Here is a 24,557-nt window from a genome sequence, read left to right on the forward strand (position 1 = left end):
TAAAATCCACTGTACCTACCATGGGCAATGATGATCCATCTTCAGCACACACCTGCAAGACACATTTCAAAGTAAGAGGATACCAGAGGCAAAATATGAAAATGCTTTCCCTAAAAATAAACTAAGTGTGTAACGGAAGCTACAGAAGTTAAAGAAAAGACTCCAGGCAATATACATGCTTATAGCTGGAGTGTCTCATGCACCTCAGAAAGTCTCCTGAGGTGGCTTGTATAAGATGCTTGGGTTGTGGAATACCTACTGGCACAGACAAATGGCACTACACTCTTCTGGCTGCTGACCAAACAGCATGGAGCTAGATTTGCGAACCGCTCAATGTGAACGGGGCCTGAAGGTCAGCTTTAAGGCTCTCAACTAGTTCATTTCTTGTGGATATGTGCCCGGGTAGGAAAGGCGAGACCACAAACATTCCACTTGTAGATATGTGAGGTTACCTGCAATATATGTACTGTTGCAAGGGGCTTTAAAGGATAAGTTCACCTTTTGCAAAAATGAAAGAAATGCATAATTAATAATATATATAAAAATATGCATTTCTTTAATATTTGCATTCAAGCCTGGAAAGCATTGCAATTGTGATCACGCGATCAGGGCTGCAAAGCTTAGGCTTCTGCACATTCTCTCCCAGGCAGAGCTCATACTGAGGTACAGAGTTTCAGTTAAGAGAGATGGGGAAGGACGACTGGACTTCAAACTGCATTAAATCACCTCATACAGCTTCCAGCCATCCTCCCGTCCTCGCTCTAGGTAGAGCTACCCATATTCCCACATCTAACTAGAGTGAGGACGGCTGGACGTTGTGCGAGGTGATTTAATGCAGTTTGAAGCCGTCCTTCCCCATCTCTCCTAACTGAAACTCCGTACCGCTGTACGAGCTCTGCCTGTCTGAGAATGCGCAGAAGCCTGAGCTCTGCAGCCCTGAACGAGTGATTCAGCAGAGCCATGCTGGGTCAAGGGGGCTTACCAATGGGGTAAAGGTCCACTTTAAGATTTCATGAGCCCAGAGTTCTTTAACTGATCTCCTTCTTGAACTACTCCATCAGTGGCCATTGTATGAGCTTGCCCTACATGTGAGTTGATTCTCAGAGAATATGTGAGAGTATAAAGACTTACACATCGCAAGTTGAACAATGGTGGCATCGGTCCGGTTTAATCAGCTGACATCTTTCACAATACCTGATTGCTATGTTAAAAGAAAACAATAATTCAAGATTATACAAGATAAACTTAAGGTTTCTATGAGCCAAATACTAAACTAAACCTGGAGGGGCAAATGACCAAACTTTAACAGACATGTTTTATTATGTGTCCCTCCATGTTCACCTTCAGCCCTCCCACAGTGCATATGTCATATGTCAACTTTCTCATAGCGCTGGAATTTAAATAACCAGAGGCATGCCCATCCACCAATGCCAACCAAGTGAACGCCGGGCAGATATAAAAGACACAAATCATTGCAGCTCTGTAATCATTAAAGCTGAATTGCAGTGTATGCTTTTAATACCTTCCCATGTTCCCTTCTCCCCTGATGAAAATGCAATTAAAACTTTTTAATCAAATCATTTTGTTTTTAGAAACTGTTCTAAGACCCAGTGATGTCATCCCCGAGTCTGGTGGCTGCTCTTTGCTCTGAGTTTGGTAAGAGGGGCCGGCAGGCTCCTGTAAATGTCTCATCTTTCTTCCACTGATCTTATTTTTCTAAAAAGAAAAATAATCGAAAGAACACATCCCTTTAGATGTACCCGCTGCTTCCTTCTTGGCAATGACGTCTGCAGACTTTAGCTGTGCAATCTGCTGATTGCAGGCAAGACTAAAGAGATTCCAGGCATTTGTTCGTAAAGCTCAGGAACAAAATGGTTGACAAGGGGAGCACAAAATAGCTGCGGCAGCTTCAAAGGGTTACATTGTGGAGATGCAAGTTTGCAGGGAATTGAGAGTACTTTGTTTAAACACAGGAGAGGACTTTCTATAAAAGTAAGGGAAAAGGTAAGGCTGGAATTCAGCTCCAATACATCAATAAATGTATTTTTAATTGCAAGCAGTATAAGTATTTGAATTTTGACCTGGTATCAGTCTCTGTACAACATATCATATGCTGGCTGTACACATAATCCACTCAATGAAATTACTTTTTTTCTTCTTCTCTAAATAACTAATATAAACATTTTAGAAGAAAACAATAAATGAATGAATTACTATAAGGAAATGTACAAACCCTAATAAAAATTGAACATCTATTGTCAGCTTTTGTAGCATTTGTCAGCAGCATATATCATTATTATTTTAGTTATCTATATATCGAATGATTATTGATAGTAGAGAATAAGAGGCAGTCACACAATGCTGGATAGACGGCACGGAACGGCACTTCGGTCAGGAAAATAAATGGCGGTGTTTTTATGAGGTCAGTGACATCACAAAGTGTCATGAACCTCCAGACTGCAGCTGTGATACTGGCACAGTCATCTCTCTGTTCTGCTCTCACTTGATGTCATGCCATATTCTCCAGTCTGATCAGCTCTGCAGCGAACGGTTTATGTCTGCCTGTCTCTGTTAATTATATGGAGAACTAAAATCAGTATCCATAAATCAGATACAAAGCAGCTAAATCAGCATTAAAGGACCACTGAAGCCAATAATGAAGTCCATTGTATGAATGATGTTCTTAGTGTTACACAGAGCTACTACTAACACTCACACATATACTGTATATGTAAGTAAAAGGTCCCAACAAATATGCATAGAGATTGAGATATTTTATTGTGTGTTACCACACTGCTCTAGGTACCGCTGCCCATAGCCACAGGCAGGGTGGGGGCCCGGCCAGGGCATCCCTCTGATGCGTGCGGGCCGCTATGGCATATCAGGTTGCTGTCAGTGATGTGTGCAGCGGCGCGTTCTTCCTCACATCCGCTGCTGAGCTGTGTCAGTGACAGCCAGCAGCTGCTGCAGAAGAGACTGGACCCGGTGTCTGCAGTGGAGGAGGCGAGCCCGCCCCGGCGACCTAAGAGCAGGAGGGGCCAGTGATGTAAGAGGAGGCGGGGCCCATCGATAGAGGAGAAGACAGGGCCCGACGATGAAAGAGGAGGCGGGGCCCGGTGACCACGGAGGCGGACCGCGTTGACAGGTAAGAGGTGTGCAGCTCACCTGAGACGCTGCAGAGCCAGCCATAGGAGAGTCTATGGCAGGGTCACTCTCAGGTGGGCTGTTTGGTATATCAGGTGGGCTCTGCAAGGGGCATAACTAGAAATCACAGGGCCCCATACAAAATTTTGCTATGGGGCCCTGTGATTTCTAGTTACGCCCCTGTGCAGAACCCACATCTTCCTCCTCTACTGTACCACCAGGCCCCACCTACCTCCCCTTCTATATAGCTGGTCTCCACCTACCTTCTTTACTGTACAGCTAGGCTACTACCATTTTCTACATAAGGGACAGCTACTACCCACCTACCTCTTACATTATACATCTTGCATTCTCCTAAATCCCATATTGTGCAGCCAGCATCACCCTCCTACTTCTCCCACTCTGCAGAAGCGGGTATCTTATAGATGCACAGGGAGTATCTTTTTCCCTCCTATACTAAAAAATTATTTCCCTGCCCCTGGGAAGAAAGGTCCCCGTGCAGCCAGTATTCTACTATCCCAAATAATATACAGGCAAGCTTGTACTGTATTATACTGTACTGCAAGACCTCTCTTAGTTCCTCACCTCTACTGCCTGGCCCCTTTACATAGTAAGTAGGGATGCACCAATACCGTTTTTTCACTATCGAGTGAAGCCGACTCCAATCTGTTTGGTCGGCTCAATGCTGATTGGCTGGGAAGGAAAATCGGCAACGAGGCCGGCCAAACAGATCTGACAATATGGTGACACTACCACCACCATGCAGGCACCTCATTCCCCTCATAGATCCTTAGCAGCAGTCATTACCATACCAGTCCCTCGGCCAGCTGGGCAAACACCGCTCTCCAGGTTCTGCCCACGTCTCCTCTGTGTGCAGCGCCCACATGATCGGCCATTAGCCTGCCACTGCGCATGCGTCACAGGAGACGTGGGCAGATCCCGGACAGCTTGGAGAGCGGTGTCTGCCCAGCTGGCCCAGGGACTGCTATGGTAATGAGTGCTGCTGAGGATAGATGTGAGGGGAATGAGGTGTCTGCAGGGTGGGGGTCGTGTCGCCATATCAGATTTGTTTGCCCGGCTCAACAATGATTGGCTGGGAAGCCAGCTTGCCGGCCAATCAGCATCGAGCTGGCCAATCAGCATGGAGCCAGCTTCCTGGCTCCATGTTCCCTCGCGGCACCGCCGGTCAGAGGAAATCTCCCTCTGACCGGAAGTTCCAGTATCGGGAAAGGTATCGGAGCATTTGGGCGAGTACAAGTATTCGCCCAAATACTCGGTATCCGTGCATCCCTAATTGTAAGGTTAGTATGATTCCACTTCCTATACTGTACAGCCAGTTATCTCCTATAATGTAGATATGAATCCATATATTCTCAAATACAGAATTAGACTGGCCTTGGCTTTCTATGCTGTACCATAAGTGCAATAGACTTGTCTTACTACAGCACAAAATCTTGCAATGCAGCCTGCAAAGCATATGACTTATACTGCAGTGCTATAACCAAACCACTGCAGACTCCCAGTACTGCTAAAGTAAATGCAGCTACAGATTTCAGAGCAACTGGTTTATTTATGTAAGGCATCGCTCCACCCGACTCATGGTTACTGGCCAAACCCAAAGACGTAATCAGCTAGGAGGGGGATCCACAGATAGAGCTCAGGGTCCTATTAAACCAACATTTTCAGAGAATGATAGTACACACTCAGCAGTTATTACTGTCGGTGTATATTGGATCTGGCAGGAGATAGTGTTAATGACTCTAATGCGTCCACACATTGTCATCCCTCACTGGCTAATGTCACTTCCATTCATAGGCCATCACACACAGTCTAACAACTGTGCAGATCAGACCACTAAGCATATGAAACCCAGACAGACCTCATCTATTCCCAACCCATACAGCAGAGGAATGCACACAAGCATGCACCACAACTGCCAAGAGTATATTATATATTAGGCTTTTACGGTCTTTGTTTGAATAGCTTATTCACTTCGCAGTTTTATAGTCATTTTATATGTAATAATATAATGTCACAATTAATATCACAGTATCATAATGTATATCTGGCAGCTTAACACTTGGCAATGTTTTCCTTATCAGAAGATTTAGCAATCTGGTCTTCAGCCTGTGGCCTCCTGACAGTTATTTGGTGGCCCCAGCAGAAGGTGACCGGGAGCGGTATAAAGAGATGTCTTCTTGGACATATGCTGCTGCACTGCACCATGTAACCAGTAATGTAAAGAAAGCCTGGAATGCCTCACCTCACTTTGCTGGGTCCTACGATACTATAAAAAGGTCAGAGATAGTGCTCTCTGAAATTTAATATGAGCACCATATGCACTATCCTATGATATTACAGTTCTTGAATACCAAGACCACTGCAACATGCCACAATATATTCATTGCCACAGCCAGAACTCAATGAAGCATTGTCCCCTGCTGCAATTTCCCAGTCTCTGACCATCTCCTGCAGCATGCCTGCAGTCTCTGACCATCTCCTGCAGCATGCCTGCAGTCTCTGACCATCTCCTGCAGCATGCCTGCAGTCTCTGACCATCTCCTGTAGAATGGACACAGTTCTGTAGCATTACATAATATTCAGACTATTTGTGCCCGTGTTGGTGATTTCAGGAGCCACACTTGAGGCTGCCTACACTTAGAAATTTGAGAAGCACGGAAATAACATATTTTGGCGACAATTGCTATTCCCAACTCTGAGGGGAACAGTAATCCCTATTGAAATCAAAGATCTTTTAGGTCATATAACCCCCAAGAATGATATGCGGACTGCAGTGACCCAAGCATATTTCATCTTCACCAGCAAGAGGCACTGCATCCCTTTAGCCTGCAAGAGTCTGTACCAAAACTGAAATGTTTCTTGCACAGGATGCCTTTAAACTGACACTATGTAGACTCCAAGGAAAAACTGTCAGCCAATTACACAAGCAGGAACTAAGATTTCTAGGGGAGAGGTTACAGAATGCCGTCAGTCTGCCATATATCACATAAGCAGCATTTGAACTGGCAATTTTAGGAAAGCACAGCTGGATGCCGACAGATAGGGATTTTGTGTAGCGGTTATCCATTTTATTTATTTATTTTTCAAATACAAATAAGAGATTTCCATAAAATCCCTTGCTACCAAAAAGTTCTGTCAGGGCACAAAGAACACTCTTCTGACATCAGCTCCATGTGTGGGATCACTAAAAGCACAGTGGTTCAGGTGCAGCAATGATCACTCACAAGTCAGAATCCTAAAGATGGATATAAAAACTCCATGGCAACAGGGCAGACCTGAATGATCAATCAGGTGAAATGTGATTTTATGTTCTACAACAGAATAGCTAGGATTACCTATGTACTATGTACGTGTTACCTATGTGACACGGGCTTGATTGTGTTCTGTTACAACAGAGGTGATGGTTTCATTTCAATGTGTTAAGGTTATCTCTCTTGATACTTGTTTGGAAAGCCTGAGGGCTAGTTCACACCATATACAGTGCGTTCCAGCACGTTTCGCTGCTGGAATGCACTGTATCGCATCACGGCCAGCTCCCTGTGTTCAGGGGCAGGAGGGGGGCGTGACGGTGCACTGAAGTCAATGGCACCGCAGCCACGCACCCCCACCCGCAGTGCAATCGCCCGCAACAGAATGCGTGGCAAAACAATGCTTGCATTTTGTTCCAGTGCAATCAGATTTTTTTTTACAACAGCCCATGCGCTTATCGACCTGTTCCGTGCCCGGAACGCAAGGGATCACATACACAAAGTCTCCTTGAGTTCAGGGGAGGGAGGGGGCGTGACAGTACCGTTCATGTCAATGGCACTGCAGACAGGCCCCCCCCCCTGACCGCAGTGCAAGCTGCCGCAGAGGACTGCGGGGTAATACAATGCACTGCGGTCCAGTGCAGTACGATGGCAAAAAATTGTGCATGCACTATCAGGAGTTAAATCTTAGAAATGCATTCTTGTACCTTAAACGATTAAAAATGTATCTTATTTGTGTATCACTCGGCTGTAGATCCTCAAATCATCTCTGAATTGGTGCTGACACTGTCCTTCCTTCTGGAGGGTGGCTACTTTTGTTCCCCATGGTCCCTGTGTGTGTTGTAAAGTAGTCACCCCTCCAAGCTCACTCCTATAATGGACTACAATCTCACATTTGGTTTTACTAGTTTGTATTGAGAGTGTAATCCATCATGGGAGTGAGCTTGGAGCGGTGGCTCTATGAGGATTTACATAGGCTGAAAAAAGACCCAAGTCCATCGAGTTCAGCCTAACCTACAGCCGAGTGATACACAAATAAGATACAGGTTTGTTAATACTGTCTTTTCTTCTGGAGGTAGGCTACTTTTGTTCCCCATGGTCCCTGTGTGTGTTGGAAAGTAGTCACCGCTCCAAGCTCGCTCCTGTGAGGGACTACAATCTCAATAAACATTAGTAAACTAATCATGAGATTGTAGTCCATCACAGGAGTGAGCTTGGAGCGGTGGCTACTTTACATCACACACAGGGACCATGGGGAACAAAAGTAGCCACCCTCCAGAAGGAAGGACAGTGTCAGCACCAATTCAGAGATGATTTGAGAATCTACAGCCGAGTGATACACAAATGAGACACATTTTTGTTAATAGTTAAGGTACATGAATGTATTTCTAAGATTTAACTAATGAGTTTAGTGCCACCTTAAGCAGGAGGGGTAGAATGACAGTATTTTCAATGTTTTAGGAACTACTATGACCACCTGCTGTTTCATCCACACAGAGTCAGAGGAAGGACGCACCTTTTGTAGCCGTTGTGGTATAGATGGGTAAATCTTTAGCAGCTCGTTTGAGGATCTCTTGCTGGAATTCCTGCCTCTCCTCCCTCTCATACAGCTCCTTGTCAGATTTGGATAAACAGAACTAAAATAAAGACAAGGGGTAACATTAGAATGGCCACTGGAGAAAGTAAATATTATACTGTGTGACTAACACAGATTAAATAAAGTCAATAGTGATAAGTCAACACCTGCTCCCAAGGGGCACATGAAGGTACACAGAGTGTAAACAGCACACAGTTACTGATCAGGAAACAGGCGCAGCTAGTCAGGCACATGTCTGATTAGAGTATGTCTTCCCCCTGTATATTACTGCTGCTTGTGTCATCAGAGAGCGCTACACTCAGTGTTACAGGGTATTACAGTGATACAGCGTATGCCACAGATGAATACGCTGTCTAGAAAAATGGTGTGGACAGCAGACTTATGGTTGTTTTGCAAGCTTTCAGATTAATTGGCTGTACTGTTGGACCTTTGTAATTGCTAGCCAAAACTTTAACCTCTCTTATCCTGAGTGTCATTTTTAGATTCCATTCACACCGTAGAATTGTGTTAATCACACCATACTATACGATTAACACAGCTATCGCACAACACACATGGCATTGTTACTGTGTGCTAAGTGCCATTGGTTTAAATGGCACCCCAAGCACCTCCCCATGCACTGCAACGCACCATGTGGTACCGCAATACCATGCGTTGTGGTGCAGTGGAAAAAAGTAGTCGGTATTGTGTGATTAACTCAACACTATGATGTGAATGGGCCCTTAAAGTGTTCAGATTACTTAACACAGGATAAGTTAAAGTGATAGTAAAGTCAAAATGTTCTTCTTAAGCTATTTCAAATGCTACTTAAATCACTTGCAATGAATGCTGCTCCTTGATGTTTAAAAGACGGAGCTACCTTTAGAATCAGCTAGTCCCCTACGCATTGGCCCTGATATCCTGTTTTAGGGTGACTCCTTTCTAGGGTCCTATGGAGACACCCTTGTGTGTGCTAGTAGAGTGGGTGTCCCCTCGACAAGCAATTCCCCCTCTGCACACTCCTCCTTCCTCCCTCCTCCATGCTTTTAGATGGACAGTTGCTGGAAGCTGCTCTGTCCCTTGTGATCTTGTACTGGACAGGAAATTCAGAGAAGCGGAGCTGAGAGAGTTGGAAACAGATGTTAAGAAACATGATGGATTATAAGTGCTTGAGCAAAAGTTTAAAGAAATACTTTGCTGGGCAATATACAGAATATTTGTTTGATCTGGATTCATTATTGAAAAAAGTTTGGAGAGTTTTATACTACTTTAAAGTGACTGTCATGCTACCAAGTATAAGGGCCCGTTCACACCAGATGCAGTGCGTTCCGGCCCGATTCTGTCCAGAACGCACTGCCTCGCATTGCGGCTGGCTCACTTTTTTGTGGGGCAGGAGGGGGTGTGGCGGGCCATTGAAGTGAATGGCACCTAGGCACGCCCTCCGGCCGCAATGAGATCGGCCGCACGGGATCGCAAGGCACATGTCTGCGGTCCAGTCCGATCAAAATAGCGCTTGCAGCATTCTTCTTTTTCAGGTGTAGTTTTCCTGTAGAGCTTTAGTATAAGCGACATGGTCACTTGAAACAAATTTAACATATGACATGTAACCATAAATGTGCAGATCTCATTGCTTTTTATTACAAAATTACCATTCTGACCTGCAGAAATATTTTCATGTTTACCAGTTTTGGGTGGCAACTAGGGTAGGTTTAAGCTGGCCATACACTGTTCTATTTTTTTCCTTTAACCTGCAGGCGGAACGGAAAAAAATAGGACAGGTTACTCCATCAAAGCTTAGGAGCGTTAATCGGCATTAATCGAGGAGTCCCCTGCCGTTTCCCTTGTATTCCGACAGCCACGGCGGTTGCCGCCTCTGTTCATTTGAAGATTTTCCGACTGGCTCCTTTGAACGGCTGATCGAGGGATGCCGGCCGAAAGGATGGCGACAGCGGCACCAACTGTACGACTTCTCAGGAAAAATTTGCATTATTCATGACCAGACTTAATCTTTTATCTCTCAGGAGACTCTAGCTGTACCATTTTCCTACTTTACTACCCCTACCAGTTTCCACAAGCCCATAGCAAATAGGTCATGCTTGCAGTTGGACTTCCCAATGATATGGTTATTCTATATTATGTAGCGTCCATTAGGGGAGTATGAAACCTTCAGTGAGCTTTATAATGGCTGGGAGTGGGAGTTCTGGGGGGATATCTAGCAAGTAGAATGTATATTCCATTATTCTTTTTAAAAATATAGTGCTGTGAACTCCAACTTCTCCACTGGCCTACCGCCTGATGAAACAGTGTTATTCTTTTTGTGACAGGCTTTGCAGCCAGTGGAAGAGTAAGTGACTAGCTACAGATATACATATTATACAGATATGATGGGACTTCTGTAACACTTCAGGTCACACTTAGTTGTTTTCTTTTTCTATTCCTGTAGACTTACCTCTTTGGTTGGGTTAACTGGCCGTGCAAATATTGTCTTCCAATACGACCACACAAACATTATAAAAAACAGGTGAAAAAACACCAGGTAGATAGCTATAAATACAGAAAAAATATGGTAAATAAAATGTTACATGTTAAAGTTGCATCATTTATTGTAAAGAATCAAACTAAAAACATAAGCTGTCTTAGGCCTCATGCACATGGCGCTCAAGGCTGTGGCTGGGGATTTCAGAGGCAAGAACCTGCGAATTCCCATGTACCCATTCAAGTTAATGACAGGCTGACAGCAGCCGCATCTCTCCGTGACTGTCCACATGTAATCATACATGCATAGATTACCTGCTGATCAGGAGAGATGCTTGTCTTTGGACGTATCTTTTCTCTTCTCAATTACATTATCAGTTCACCAATTTCTTTTGCTGTCTGCAGCTGCTCTTTAAAATAGTTCACAATAATACATTCAGTATAAATATACTACAGTTTTCTCCCAAAATAACTGTTTGTACTTCTTCAGTGTGACAAATCTCCCCACTTGCCTTCTATTGTCTGGAAGAAAAGGTATCATTCTCAGTTGTGAGTGTTTTTATTAATGTTAAGAAACCAGAGACAGGTTATCCACCAACTGTTTTCTTGTTCAATTTGTTTTAGTGTTTTCAATAATGCAAACATTTGTGTCTGGGTCTTACATTTTTGGAGCATTTGTATACAACATAAAAAGGTACATCTGAAATGTACACATTATTCATAATAGCATAGACAAGCAAGTGGAACCAAGTTTCAAATAGCAGAACCTGTATTGACGATCCATACAGTTATGTACTAATGCCTATATAGGCTCAGGGTGGCCTATAATTGATGGCTCAGAGCACTATATCAAGCAGTCCATGCTAGAGCTGCAGCTAACGATTATTTTCAAAATCGATTAGTTAGCCGATTATTAAGTTCGATTAATCGGTTAAAAAAAAATAAAAAAAATGGCTCCAGTGATGGACTACTAGTTTGTATTGAGATTGCAGTCCATCACAGGAGCAAGCTTGGAGCGGTGGAAGAAAAAAACAAAAAGTGTGGTGTGCAATATAGTGAAATTAAAAGTGTAAAATTATACAGCAATGAATGCAGAACGGCATCGGCTATAGAGAACTACAAATCCCAGCAATACATTATACAGCGCAATGCAGAATACCTCCAGCTATAGAGGACTACAACACCCAGCAATGGCACGCTTACCTAACCGTTCTTCCAGCAACTTGTTTCTGAGATCGGGCCTGTCTATCGGCGGCTGTCATCCGCCCACACCTGCTCCTCCCTACTTCTTCTCCCTGCGTCCCTGTGCCGATCGTGGATTTGGGCGGGCGGTGAGCGTGAGGTGGGGAGGAGGTGTGGCGTGTGGAGCGTAAATGCGGGCGGGCGGATCTGGCAGCGGCGAGCGCGAGGTGGGGAGGAGGTGTGTCGCGCAGCTGTGTTGAGCCGTGAACAGGGCCAACCAATCGGAAGCCAATTAATCGATTATTGAAAAAGTTGACAACTTTTTCAATAATCGATTATAATCGATTAGTTGTTGCAGCCCTAGTCCATGCTATATGGCTTTCCTCACATCAGCCTTTGACCACTAGGGAGCAGGGGAAGCTCCTAGACGTGGTTTTTCGGATGTAGCAGAACACCAATTGATTTTCCTTGTGGTCAGCAAACCCGGTGATCTGACTCTTTTTTTTTTTTTTAGCATAGCTTGTTTTCTTGGCTGGCACCATCATGTCCACAGATACTAAAGCATTATACCCTATGGATTAAACTGAGCTGGTACTTTTCCCTATAGTGGACAAAGTAACAGGTACAGCAGGGTCTTTAAGTATGCTATACTTCCCTTCCCTATGGTCTGAACTGCCACCCCCATCCAGCAGCAGACTGCCTGAGAAATACCTAGTATATAGGGTTATGGGGGTACTTCTCCTGTCTCACCACATTGCAGCAATCAGTACACGAGTGGCCAATTTCCAAGTCCTCCAGATGGTCACATGAATGCACGGGAGCATACACATCCTGGCTTAAGTTTCGACGTGCTCGGCAAGTCTGGGTGGTCTATTGGTGGACCATAGAGGCAAGGTAGCGCAGGGAAGGTATACGATGCTTAAAATCCCTCCTGTAATGTGGATCTGTTACTTGAAGTATGGATAAAATAAAGATTCACCTTAATATTAGATCTAGGAAAGGAGCTAATCTAGCTAACACTGAAAATTGATGCTATCATAATGCAATACTGGTAGCTCTTGGGAGTAAGGGGCCCAACTATGTCACTAGATTTTGTTTATAGCCTGCTTGTAGACAGCTTTTGGTTGTCAAATGTCCATTTTAAATAATGTCAGCTGGATCATTTTACCCAGGGGGAGCACTGCTTGATACATACAGTTTGCTCAATGGTATTACGCATACTGTATAACTTAAGAGGAAAAAGGTAAACATTGTGGAATAAATTAGACAATACACCTAATTTATATAATATACAATAATATTTTTTTGAATAAATCTTGGAAATAAGATTTACTTACCCTTTTCAGTGTCTGACTTTATTGTAACTGTAACAAAAAGAAAAAAAACAGAATTACATTTTTTGTATAACTAATATGAGGGAAACCCATACCCACTAACCAAACAGTCCAACAGCTGGAACAGCTAATTGATAGCAAAAGCTGCCAGCTCATATGTATTGCTTCACAGTGATCAAGTGGAGCCCCTTTCCCTCAAATACTTCCTACTTTATAGTGTAGAATAGGTACACAGGCCTGCATCCTACCATGCACAGCCTGGTTCCTGAATGACCAATAGGTAAGGCTCAGCAGTGGAATGTGGAAAGGTGGTCAGAGTGTTAAATACCAATTCTGAAAACCTCAGTTGATATTTGGGAAAACTGATTTAAGCTGACCATGCACCAGTAGAATGTTGTTATCAAATCGAAAGAACGTTCTTTCGATTTTCTAATAGTTAATGGGGTTAAATCTATGAACAATGTCCGTGATGGACTACAATCTCAATACAAATGAGTAAACTAAACACGAGATTGTAGTCCATCACAGGACTTCTGTTGAGGGCATATGGGTCCACAACGGAACAAATTTCGGCCTATTTCTGCTAAATTGGCCGAAATGTGCTCCACGGGTTCCCAGCTTTAGTCTGGCTACAGTGACACATTGTAAAACAAGAAAAGTATGATGTGACAGCTTCCAGCTATCTGCTACAATCCTTATCTTGATTACCTTTTTCCGCAAGTTAACCTAAATATTCTTACGCACACTCACATGTATTACAGACTTAAGAGAAAAGCGTCATGAAGGTTAACACACACAAACATACTTTAGGAGCATTTTCACACCCAGACTGATCCCATTCAATGTACAAAAAATGTCACCTTTGCCTTAACACTGCACATTTTCTGGTTAAAAATTGATCAGTAGGCCTACTTTAGATGATCTTTGCATTGCTACATATGAGCCGCTGAGGTCTGTAGTGGCTTTTAGCATGTCCACTCATCTCATGGGTCATAGAACTCTTCTGGAGGGTGGGGTAATGCTCTAGTAAGTGCTCTCAGTACATATTCTAGTATTGGTAATCACAGGCTTGTAGGAAGAAATTCTATGTGGTCTACAGCTTCTATACAATATTTTAGTTCTCCTACAAGGCTGAATGATCTCTTTTTGAATTTCACGGAGGGTGACACTATGGGGAATCCTCATGTGCACCAGACTCCGCCAGCTTCCCACTCCCTGCTGACCCCATGTATGCAGTAACATACATTCTCTTTTAGCTGTTGTGATAACTGCTCAGCAGAATTGAGTCAGATCGCTCATACAGAAACGCTACTCACAGATTTACACAGAATGATTTTCATACAGCTCAGTAAGTATATGGCTGAGCTGTGTAAGTAAAATATGAAATAAAAGCTGCAAAATACACTATTACTACATGGATGGGTGACATCAATGCAATCATATAATTTGAAGATTTAAAATTAGAGGTGCACTGAAATTTAGAGCAAACTTGAAAATAAAAAAAAAGGTCAGGCTGAAACCGAAAATTGTTTTATTTTTTCTAACCTTTTTAAATATTTTATTTGTATTCAATATTTTTTATTTTTTTAACTCTACTGCTGGGGGCTTCAGGGAAATATCAGAGGTCTAAACAGACTCCTGATATTTCCATTTTACAATAGAAAAAGAGATTGAGGACACAAAGTCTTCAATCCCTATTTCTGCAGCCCCAGCTCTGAATGAACAGGAATCCTCTATACTGAGTGTTCCTGTTCATTCATACATTGAGGATATAGTATGAGTTTCTATGTACACAATCATGAATGAATAGGAAGTGATCTACATTACTTCCTATTCATTCATAACTCGTACATTGTAACTCACCACCTATTCACAAACATTCAGCGATCACTGACTGCTTGTACCGCTCTCCATGCTGGATCGGCTGTCACAGGAGGGTAAGCTGGTGCGGGGAGGAGAGCTTAGTCCCATTTGACAGCTGACTCCACCCCCACACAGCTCTCCTGATCTGTTACAGGAGGCTGAGTGGGGTGGTGAGGGGGAGGAGTCAGCTGTCAAATGAGACCGAGCTCTCCTCCCTGCACCACACGGCCTCCTCCGACAGTTTCTTTCCTCCCCGCTGGATGCTGCACTGTCAGAGTGGACACAGAGCAGTGCACAGCAGGGATGAGAGAAACTAGGAATGCACTGCAATTTTGACCGAAAGATGGCATTTTCTGCATTTTGCCCAAATTGTCATATTCGGCCGATATGTTTCTGTGGCCGAAATTTCAGTGCATCCCTATTTCAAATATTAGCTGTTAAGGTGGGCCTGGTAGCAAGATATTGCCATTTAGTAAAGTAGTAGTAGACATAAAAGGAAAATAAAAAAAAAGTTATTGAAAGAGGAACTCCAGGGGAGAAAAAAAAAAGTGGCTACCCCCACACAGCAACGGTTCACTGCTTGTTTTGGTCTAGGGGCACACATTTTTTTTTAAAAAAGACACTCACCTGATCCTCAATCCCACCTGTGTGCTAAACCAGTCCCTATTCCGTGTTGTCACTTCAAGCACCAACCTCTTACTCAAGGTCTGTACGCTGTATGGAGTGCAGGTGATTTCGTATTATTTAAACCAGTCCCCTTCTCCCCTGGGCTCTGGCAGTCTAAGCCCCACTGACATTATCACGTGCAATGCAGTCCATTCACCTGCATTAGATGTGAGGACACCGAGGGACATACCACAACTGGAGCAGTATGGAAAAGAGGTGAGCACCGAGGATCAGTATCTTTTCTATTCAGGCCCCTAGAACAAAACATGCAGTTAACCCTTGCAGCGCAGGGGTAGCTCCACTGCAAGGGTTAACTTTTTACATTCCTAGGCTTTTTCTTTAACAAACACCATGGCTTCCAGCATCCTAAGCAAGGTTGATGTCGCTCAGCCATCCGCTGAGATCCTGGCAGAGCTGAGAATCTCAAATCTCCTAGAAAGACATTCCAGCATTGTGTGCAGGAGCACATTCTAGCGAGATTTGGGCTCCTCAGCGTTCTCCGGGTCCTGCAAGGATGCTGGAAGCCAGGGTGTAAGGTAATTATCTTTTCTGTTGTTCTCCAATATCTCCCCCCCACCCCCCCAGGGTTCTTAGGGGGATGGGCATTTACTGTTAGTGGTACCTTGCATTTTCATGTGACGCCTGCTTTAAGCCCTGTTTGTGATTATGGATCATCAGGCCTTCGTTATCATTTAATTACAAATTCTTCAAGCTGGTTTGCTGAGGTCATGGGAGGTTTCTCTGTGCCCTACATGACAAAGTAACACAACCTGTCATTTCCCTAAATGACAACATATTTATGTGGGTTTGTGTATAGGTTGCATAAAGCAGTGAAGCTCTTCAGGACTTTGTAACTTCCTGAGCAAAGTTATAAATCACAAGCCCACAGTAGCAAGTTATAATGTTGGGCAATGCATAATGTTTTGCAATCTCAAACCATGTGAATTTCTTTTAAAGTGATCAGTGTTTATGTAAAGAAATAATCGTCTCAATGTTATAGGTTGTAATGCAACATGTACATGGTACAGAGTGTCTTTTATACACACTAACAATTATGTACTGCAATGGCCTCCAGTTAGGATCGCAGATAAATGGAATGGATTGTTTCACTGGCATCTTCAATACACAGTTGGTTATTCTACTGTAGATTGTACAATCAGATCATATTGTGTGCGACCAGTTTAAACTGACACTAAACCCAGGAGATAAATCCTAAAAATACATTTAAGTACCTTAACGATCTCCAAAAATGTATCTTATTTGTGTATCACTCGGCTGTAGACCCTCAAACCATCTCTGAATTGGTGCCGACACTGTCCTTCCTTCTGGAGGGTGGCTACTTTTGTTCCCCATGTGTTGTAAAGTAGCCACCGCTCGTTCCTGTGATGGACTACAATCTCATGTTTAGGTTATTAATTTGTACTGAGATTGTAGTCCATCATGGGAGTGAACTTGGAGTGGGGACTACTTTACAACACACACAGGGACCATGGTGAACAAAAGTAGCCACCCTACAGAAGAAAGGACAGTGTCAGCACCAATTGAGAGATTATTTGAGGATCTACAGCCGAGTGATACACCAATAAAATACATTTTGGTAATAGCTAAAGTAATATTGAAGCTTCAGTTTTTTGTTATTTTCCCATCTAGGAGGCCCACCTTCTTATAAATCGTCTGTTCTTTTTCTTTAAAATGCTTCTATTCCTCATTTTCTAGTGGGTCCTTGCAGCGCTCATACCCCAGCCCAGGTGCCGCCATCAGCTAAGTGGCTGCTATGGAGGCACCCATGCGTGCGTGTTCCTGCAGTGGCTGTGTGCGTAGACACACACAGCCCTGTGGCAGGCCACACCCCTCCACTCCTTCCTAATAGGTGATTGATGGCAGAAGCACCCTATGGCTCTTCTCCCCTCAGTATCCTCCCCCCTGCAACCAGGAAGTTCGGGGAACAGGCGATCGCTTCGGGGACCAGTGGCGGTGACAGCGCTGACAGGTAAGAATTGGGGGGAGGGGGAGGATGGACACAAAAAAGAAATGATCATTTTTTACCCTAATGCAGAGAATGCATTAAGGTAAAAAACGGTCACCTTTAATACTACTTTAAGGTACTTGAATGCATTTTTAAGATTTAACTCCTGAGTTTGGCGTCAGGCTGATATCTGAGATCTATGGCCTGATTGGTAGTGTATTTACGGTATATTATGTAGGTCTTCATGGGCTATTTGTTAGTGTTGAATATACATGTGCATGTTTACCCTCAAAAGCACACACTTCTATGGCAAATGAAACTGCCAGGGGCAGAGAGTGACGAAACACTACACCGTGACCAAGGACCTTGTAGCCGAGTGAGAAACAAGTAGGAAAAAATTCATTTTCATTCCTGATGATTTATCTAGTTTATAAAAACTGGTGCAAAGGGATATCTCTGTAGAAGCTGCAGGAAAAATAGCCACACATTCTAACTGCATGCTAGAGGCAGTGCTTCCACTTCCTTTAGGCAAGGTTCACGCTGAAGCGTTCAGGTGCACTGTGGTAACGCACACACAGTAACGCAATATGTTAACATGAACTGTGTTAGAAGGCCCATTCAAAACAATAGGGCTGGCAATGCACCTCAACAGCCCAGAAATATTCCGGCACCTTTTCTGGTAGCGCATCGCACATCAGTGTGTTGTTGCATGCTGCGCTGCACAATTTTGCCATGCATTGTGGTAACATAGGAATGCATGCGTTCCCACAATGCAATAATGTGAATGGGGCCTTAATATTAGTTTGGGGGGAAAAAACAACCCATTATTTTCAGAAATAGTCACCACAGCACGTGCCAACATCATTTGAATTGTCCGTCTGATATAACACACACTAAGGGACACAGTTCGGAGCACTCTGTTCCTCTTGTACAAACAGACAGAAAATCCTGGATTTGTTATTTATACGCCCATACCCACATCATTTCGTTCCCATAGCCCATGTGGTATGGATACCCCTGGTTACGAACCTCCTGCTGTAGACTGTACACGTACAGAAACTGAATTTCTTATTATTGCCTTGTTTTGCTATAGTTATATGTATTTGTCATTGGAACATTTGAAGTATTTTATTATCTGTAGTCCCCTCCCTTGTTGTATCCATTACTTTAGCAGCACCACGGGAGATTCCAGTGCTATAGAAATCAATAATAATAATAATTATAACATTCTGAGAAAGAAGGAAAAGGCGCTCCTGGGCCAAAAGCTTTCTGCATGATAGCGGCATCAATCTTCACCAGATCATTAGTGTGTATACAGACCATATCCCTGCACCTTCTTGACTTCCTGTCTCAGCAGATCTGACAGTTCTTTCTGTCTGACTCCTGGCTGAGACACCTGTCACCAGTCTGAACACATCACATTTCACATGAGTGGCTTTCCTATTACAAGATCTGTTAGACGTCCTGGAAGAGGGAGAATGAGATCAGCAGCCAAGAGGAACATGTACGGATTAGTCAACAATATCAGCTCTCCGTACAGTATCATTAACTATCAATACCTGCTAATGTCACCAATCTGTCTCATCAGGCCTTCAAGAGATATGAAAAGAAGCCTTTGATACAATCGCATTTTTAGTGCAAAATGTACACAAAGGAGGTTTAGGTGTAGTTTCTTCCCATGGGTGTACACTGAGTGGCCAGATTATTATGACCACCCCATCAGTACTTCGTTGGGCCACGAGATGACTCCACGAGATGACTTCGTTGGGCCGCCCTGTGACTCCACGAGATGTTGAAAGGTGATGTGAGGAATCTGACATTGCACTGCTGCCCTTCTGTTGTCTTGTACCAGTCTTGCCACTCTCCGTTCTGCCCTAACATTGACTAGTCGCTGACGGCCACAATTCGCACGTTCAGACCCAGATTTTCGGCTGACAGTTAAGTCTTTAAACACTTTAACAACAGCTGCTCTTGAACATTTAAAAAATTCTGCTGTTTTGCTGATACTCGCTCCATGGCTTGAGCGCCAACAATCATCCCACGTTCAAAGGCTGTTAAATCGCGTTGTTTACCCATATCTTCAGAAAAAATCACTTATACCGTCGTGGTAAACAACCTGCTTCCCTATTTATAATGGTCGGGCTCTCTAGCAACTGCAGCGTGAAATTATAGCTAATTATAGCTAATTTGCCTACAAACGTCAGGTGGTCATAATAATCTAGCCACTCAGTGTATATAATGTGTATAAGGAAGAAATGCAGAGGGTGGAGGTAGGCTTTCAGGAGACCCTGACACTTTGTCCAAAATGAGAAAAGTGACAGATTCCCTTAATAGACCAAGGCAGTAATTGGGGCTCCCTTACTTGTATCATAAAAGGAAATAAAAATAATATTGCTATATTATCTTAGTATAGAGTATTTCTGACAGACATGAAATGGCAGCAACCGTTGGCTTCAAGCTGATAGGAATAGGGAGACATCGAACCTGAGATATAAAAGACAAGTGTAAGCCCTCAGGGGCAGAGCTCTCCTTAGCATCTTGGCTTGAATTGTATTGTGATTGTAATGTCTTCCTTATATTGTAAAGCGCTGCGCAAACTGTTGGCGCTCTATAAATCCTGTATAATAATAATAATAATAATAACCACACAACAGGAGAGAGATCTCAATTAAAGAGCAACTTACAGTGCAGAAAGATCCCCTTTAAAAAAGAACTTACAGTGCAAAGCAATCCTAAATAATAACATACAGTGCAGAGCAATCCTAATGAAAGAACAACGCACAGTGCAGAGCAATCCTAATGAAAGAACGCACAGTGCAGAGCAATCCTAATGAAAGAACAACGTACAATGCAGAGCAATCCTAATGAAAGAACAACGCACAGTGCAGAGCAATCCTAATTAAAGAATAACGTACAGTGCAGAGGAATCCTAATAAAAGAATAACGTACAATGCAGAGCAATCCTAATGAAGAATAACGTACAATGCAGAGCAATCCTAATTAAAGAACAACGTACAGTGCAGAGCAATCCTAATTACAGAACGCACAGTGCAGAGCAATCCTAATTAAAGAACAACGCACAGTGCAGAGCAACCCTAATTACAGAACGCACAGTGCAGAGCATTCCTAATTACAGAACGCACAGTGCAGAGCATTCCTAATTAAAGGAGAACTATGAGGTGAGTGCTTTTCACTCACCTCATAGTTCTAGCCGACCTGTGACAATGAGACTGTCACAGGTCGGCTCAGTAGATCGGGAGGTGAGCGAACACATACCGGGTTCGCTCGCCTCTCGATCCCGTCACAACTCTCTGCCGTGACAGGGGGAGGGGCTGGATTCCCCTCTCCCCGCTCTGATCTGCCAGCGCTGACTGGCGGATCGGACGGGGGAGGGGGCGGGTACAGCTGGCTCTGCCTCTACATAGGCAGAGCCAGCTGTCACTCACAGCTGGGCGGATCCCGGCATAATTGTCGGGATCCGCTTCAGCTGCGGCATCTCAGTATACCGCGAGCATCGAGGTATACTCTGGCGTCTCAGTATACCGCAAGCTGTAGCTCGCGGTATACTGAGCTTAAGGTGACGGGAGGACGCTAGCTTGTGTCCTCCTGTTACCCTAAGGAGAACTATGGGGAAAAGCCTTAACCCCATAGTTCTCCTTTAAAGAACAATGTACAGTGCAGATCCTTTAATGACTTAATTTATGGGATCTGTGGGTTTGAGATTCCACAAGCTATACCCCCCAGGTCAGCTTCCAAATTCCTTTCTGAAGCAGGAAGTAGCTCCTGGCCTCCAATAGAGGGGTGTTGGTGGGAGATGGGTCAAGGGTTCTGCATTGAGTTGCATGAACAGCCCTTTTTTTTTAAAGAGACACTGGACATTTTTCTTCTCTTGTCTGCACATGTAAGGAAGCACACGAGAAGATGAGGGATGCAGTCCCAAAGCCTCTCAGATGCCCACGGGAAAGGAACATACTGTCATTTGCTAATGAAAGCATCTGAACATTACGACGAAAACATGCAAAGTTTCCTAATTAAAGTGCAACTGAAGCCATAACTTCTCTTTTAGTTTTGGATGGAATGGAGAGGGATTAGATCACCTGTCAGGTTTATACTGTACTGCTGTCTATGTCCCTGTTAGGGAGAATCATCCTCTCTGCTTGTCCTTGTGATTATCAATGAAAGTGAAAGAAAATCTCAGATTTTGGGTTGTCATAAGAACAGGAACAGGTGGGAAATCTTCCAGTGGGGACACTAGTTCTGGTGATGCTACTGACCACCAGGGATATTACATCCTGTTGTGGGTATCGGACAGTGAGAGGAACTCTCCCCAATGGGACACTGAAAAGCTGACGGGTTATAGCTGAAGGTGCACCGAAATGGAATTTCCAGACAAACTGAAAATAAAAAAAATTGTCAGGCCAAAACAGAATTTATTTTTTTCTAACCTTTTAAAATTTTTTTTTTTTTTTTTTTTTTACTTTACGGTCAAGGGCTTTGGGGAAATATTAGGGGTCTAAACAGATTCCTGACATTTCCCTTTTAAAATAGAAAAAAAGGTTGAGGACAGAGTCCTCAATCTTTTTTTTTTCTGCAGCCCCAGTTATGAATAAACAGGAAGCCTCTATAATGAGGGTTCCTGTCTATTCGTAGATTGAGGATATAGTGTGAGTTACTATGTCCACAATCATGAATGAAAAGGAAGTGATGAAGAGAAGAGTGTATAGCCCTCCATCTTGACTCACTGTCACAGGAGGCTGAGCAGGTCGTGCGGGGAGCAGAGCTCGGCCTCCTGTGACACCGCTGACAGCTGACTCCTACCCTGCACCATCGGCTCGTCCCCTGTGACAGCTGTCTCCTCCCCGCACCACTCTCCATCCTGATTTGCTTTTCCCCCGGACGAGCGAGGAGGTGCGGGAGAAGAGCTCGTCTCCTGTGACAGCTGACAGCGCTCTCCTCCCAAACCCGCTCAGCCTTCTGAAAGTTTCTCTCCTCCCTGCTGGGTGCTGTTCTGTGTCAGAGGGGACACAGAGCAGTGGCCAGTTGGGGGGAGATAAACTAGAGATGCACCGCCTTTTTTAAACCAAAAATTTTACTTTCTGCGCATTTTCCACAAAATACCGTATTCGCGCGAAATGTTTTGACGGACTAAATTTTGGAGCATCCCTAGTTATAACCCTCCCTTACTCTACAAAACTAAAAAAAGTTCCAGTTCTACTTTAAAGAACGTTTGCTGCCACATAACTGATTTTTTACCATCCTAAAAATCCCAATCGGAGGGCTGTAGGGCATGCTGAGAAATTTATATAAAAAAACTGGAAGGCCAGAACTTCAGTCTTGTACACATCGTAATCTGCTGATACAAGAACAGAGACATATCATATGCTTCAGTCTCATGCAACTTGTGCTTTGAAGCAAGTTAGCCCATAAACACCCTGAAAGGTCAGTAAAAGCAGATTGCAGACAGACTGTAAAGAACATCAATATAGTGAGCTTTGTGAATATGCCAGAATACCACATCTAGTAAAAATGATCTGCAGTATTCCCAGGAGGAAATAAACAGCAATTAGACCAGTTTTTATAACCTGCCTGATCAATGATCCCACCAAGAAGTGTCAACTGAAAGCAGTGTGGCTGACCCCACGGACATGAAATCACTGCCCAATCCGGCAAAATAAAAAGGTCATATTGGGAAACTATCATCTCACATCTATGTGAAGCATTACTCTAAACCACGGATGTCTAAACTCCGGCCCTCCAGCTGTTTCGAAACTACAAATCCCATGATGCATCTCCCTCCAGGAGTCATGTCTGTGGCTGTGAGAATCTTGCAATGGCTCATGGGATTTGTAGTGCCACCACAGCTGGAGGGCCAGAGTTTGGACATCCCTGTGTCTAAACTGACTGCAAGTGTGCCGTTTCATGCTCCCTAAATCTCAGCAGAACAGCCGGCTGGCTCTATTTCCACTGAATAGTCCCCCCAAGTGGCAGGATAACTGCACAATGTTACTTTGTCGCAGAAAGGAAAACTTTCTGTTCTGTCAAAAGTTATTATTTATTAGCACTGCAGGGTGAAGGATTGCAAAGTATAACATTCTGTTCAAACCAAGAAATGTTATTTATTTCAGGTATTTAAATAGTGGCGTCAACAATTTACACAGCACGTTACATATTGCACAGTCACATCAGTCCCTACCCTCAAGGAGCTTACACTCTAAGGTCCCTATTGCATACAAATACAGTGAAGTTTAGGAGCCAATTAACCATCCAGCATGTCTTTGGAATGTAGTAGAAAACCGGAGTACCCGGAGGAAACCCACACAAGCACAGGGAGAACATGCAAACTCCTTGCAGATAGTGTCCTGACCAGGATTGAAACCCCCAGTGCTGCAAGGTAGAAGTGCTAACCACTATGCCACTGTGCTGCCTAAAAATGTACCTCTTTATTTAAAAATCATAAACATCTTCTAAGACATCAGCGGCAAGTTACACATAATACAGTGAAAGGATAACTGTACTTTCAAAGCGCATTGGCTCTTTAACAACATCCTTGGATACCAAGTGACGTCACACGTAACCACCTCTTATCTCTGCCTTTTCTTTCCCTGTGCTTGGACAGCTATAATCACACGCCTAAACCAAAGTCAACATTGTTTTCTGTATAATGAAGCTGTCAATGTTAGTACTATAACTACAGACAAGGACTGTGTACAATGAAGGCATATATACCCGTCTGATTGAATGTTTTTGATGCCCAGAGTCAAAGGATGAGTTCTTTGAGTTGCACTCATGTAATCACTAAGATCATAAACTGCAAACTTGGATCATTGAGACACTAAATCAAAAACTGTATTCCTGACCCCCATATGCAGATACAGAACAGACACCGACCTCCTGAAGGTAAAGAAAGCAATGTTTACACCAGGTTAGGACGTGATGATCGATCTCAAAGCACAGACAAAAGAAGGAAGAGGTTACATTTGCCTGGAATCTATTTGCGTTGGCATCTCTAACTATAATAAAGCTAATGTGTTTTTCCTTTAACCACTTCACAACCACCTTATCCTTTAACATGGTGGATTGGT

At 43.6% G+C, this 24,557-nt stretch overlaps 1 protein-coding gene across 2 annotated transcripts in view; it reads right to left on the bottom strand.

Annotated features, from left to right (window-relative positions):
- The window catches only part of ZDHHC20 (zinc finger DHHC-type containing 20), a 61,559-nt gene that overhangs the window by 16,228 nt on the left and 20,774 nt on the right, over positions 1-24,557 (bottom strand). For both annotated transcript variants that reach the window (XM_018564950.1, XM_018564949.1), the window contains exons 2-6: positions 12,984-13,010; positions 10,439-10,533; positions 7,930-8,050; positions 1,132-1,201; positions 20-52 (exon numbers count right to left, since the gene is read on the bottom strand). In XM_018564950.1, coding sequence (XP_018420452.1) covers positions 20-52; positions 1,132-1,201; positions 7,930-8,050; positions 10,439-10,533; positions 12,984-13,010 — 346 coding nt within the window. The remainder of the gene's footprint in view (positions 1-19; positions 53-1,131; positions 1,202-7,929; positions 8,051-10,438; positions 10,534-12,983; positions 13,011-24,557) is intronic.

This window comes from Nanorana parkeri, unplaced genomic scaffold (genome assembly GCF_000935625.1).
Source record: "Nanorana parkeri isolate BGI_ZX_2015 unplaced genomic scaffold, ASM93562v1 scaffold799, whole genome shotgun sequence".
NCBI classification, from domain to species: domain Eukaryota; kingdom Metazoa; phylum Chordata; class Amphibia; order Anura; family Dicroglossidae; genus Nanorana; species Nanorana parkeri.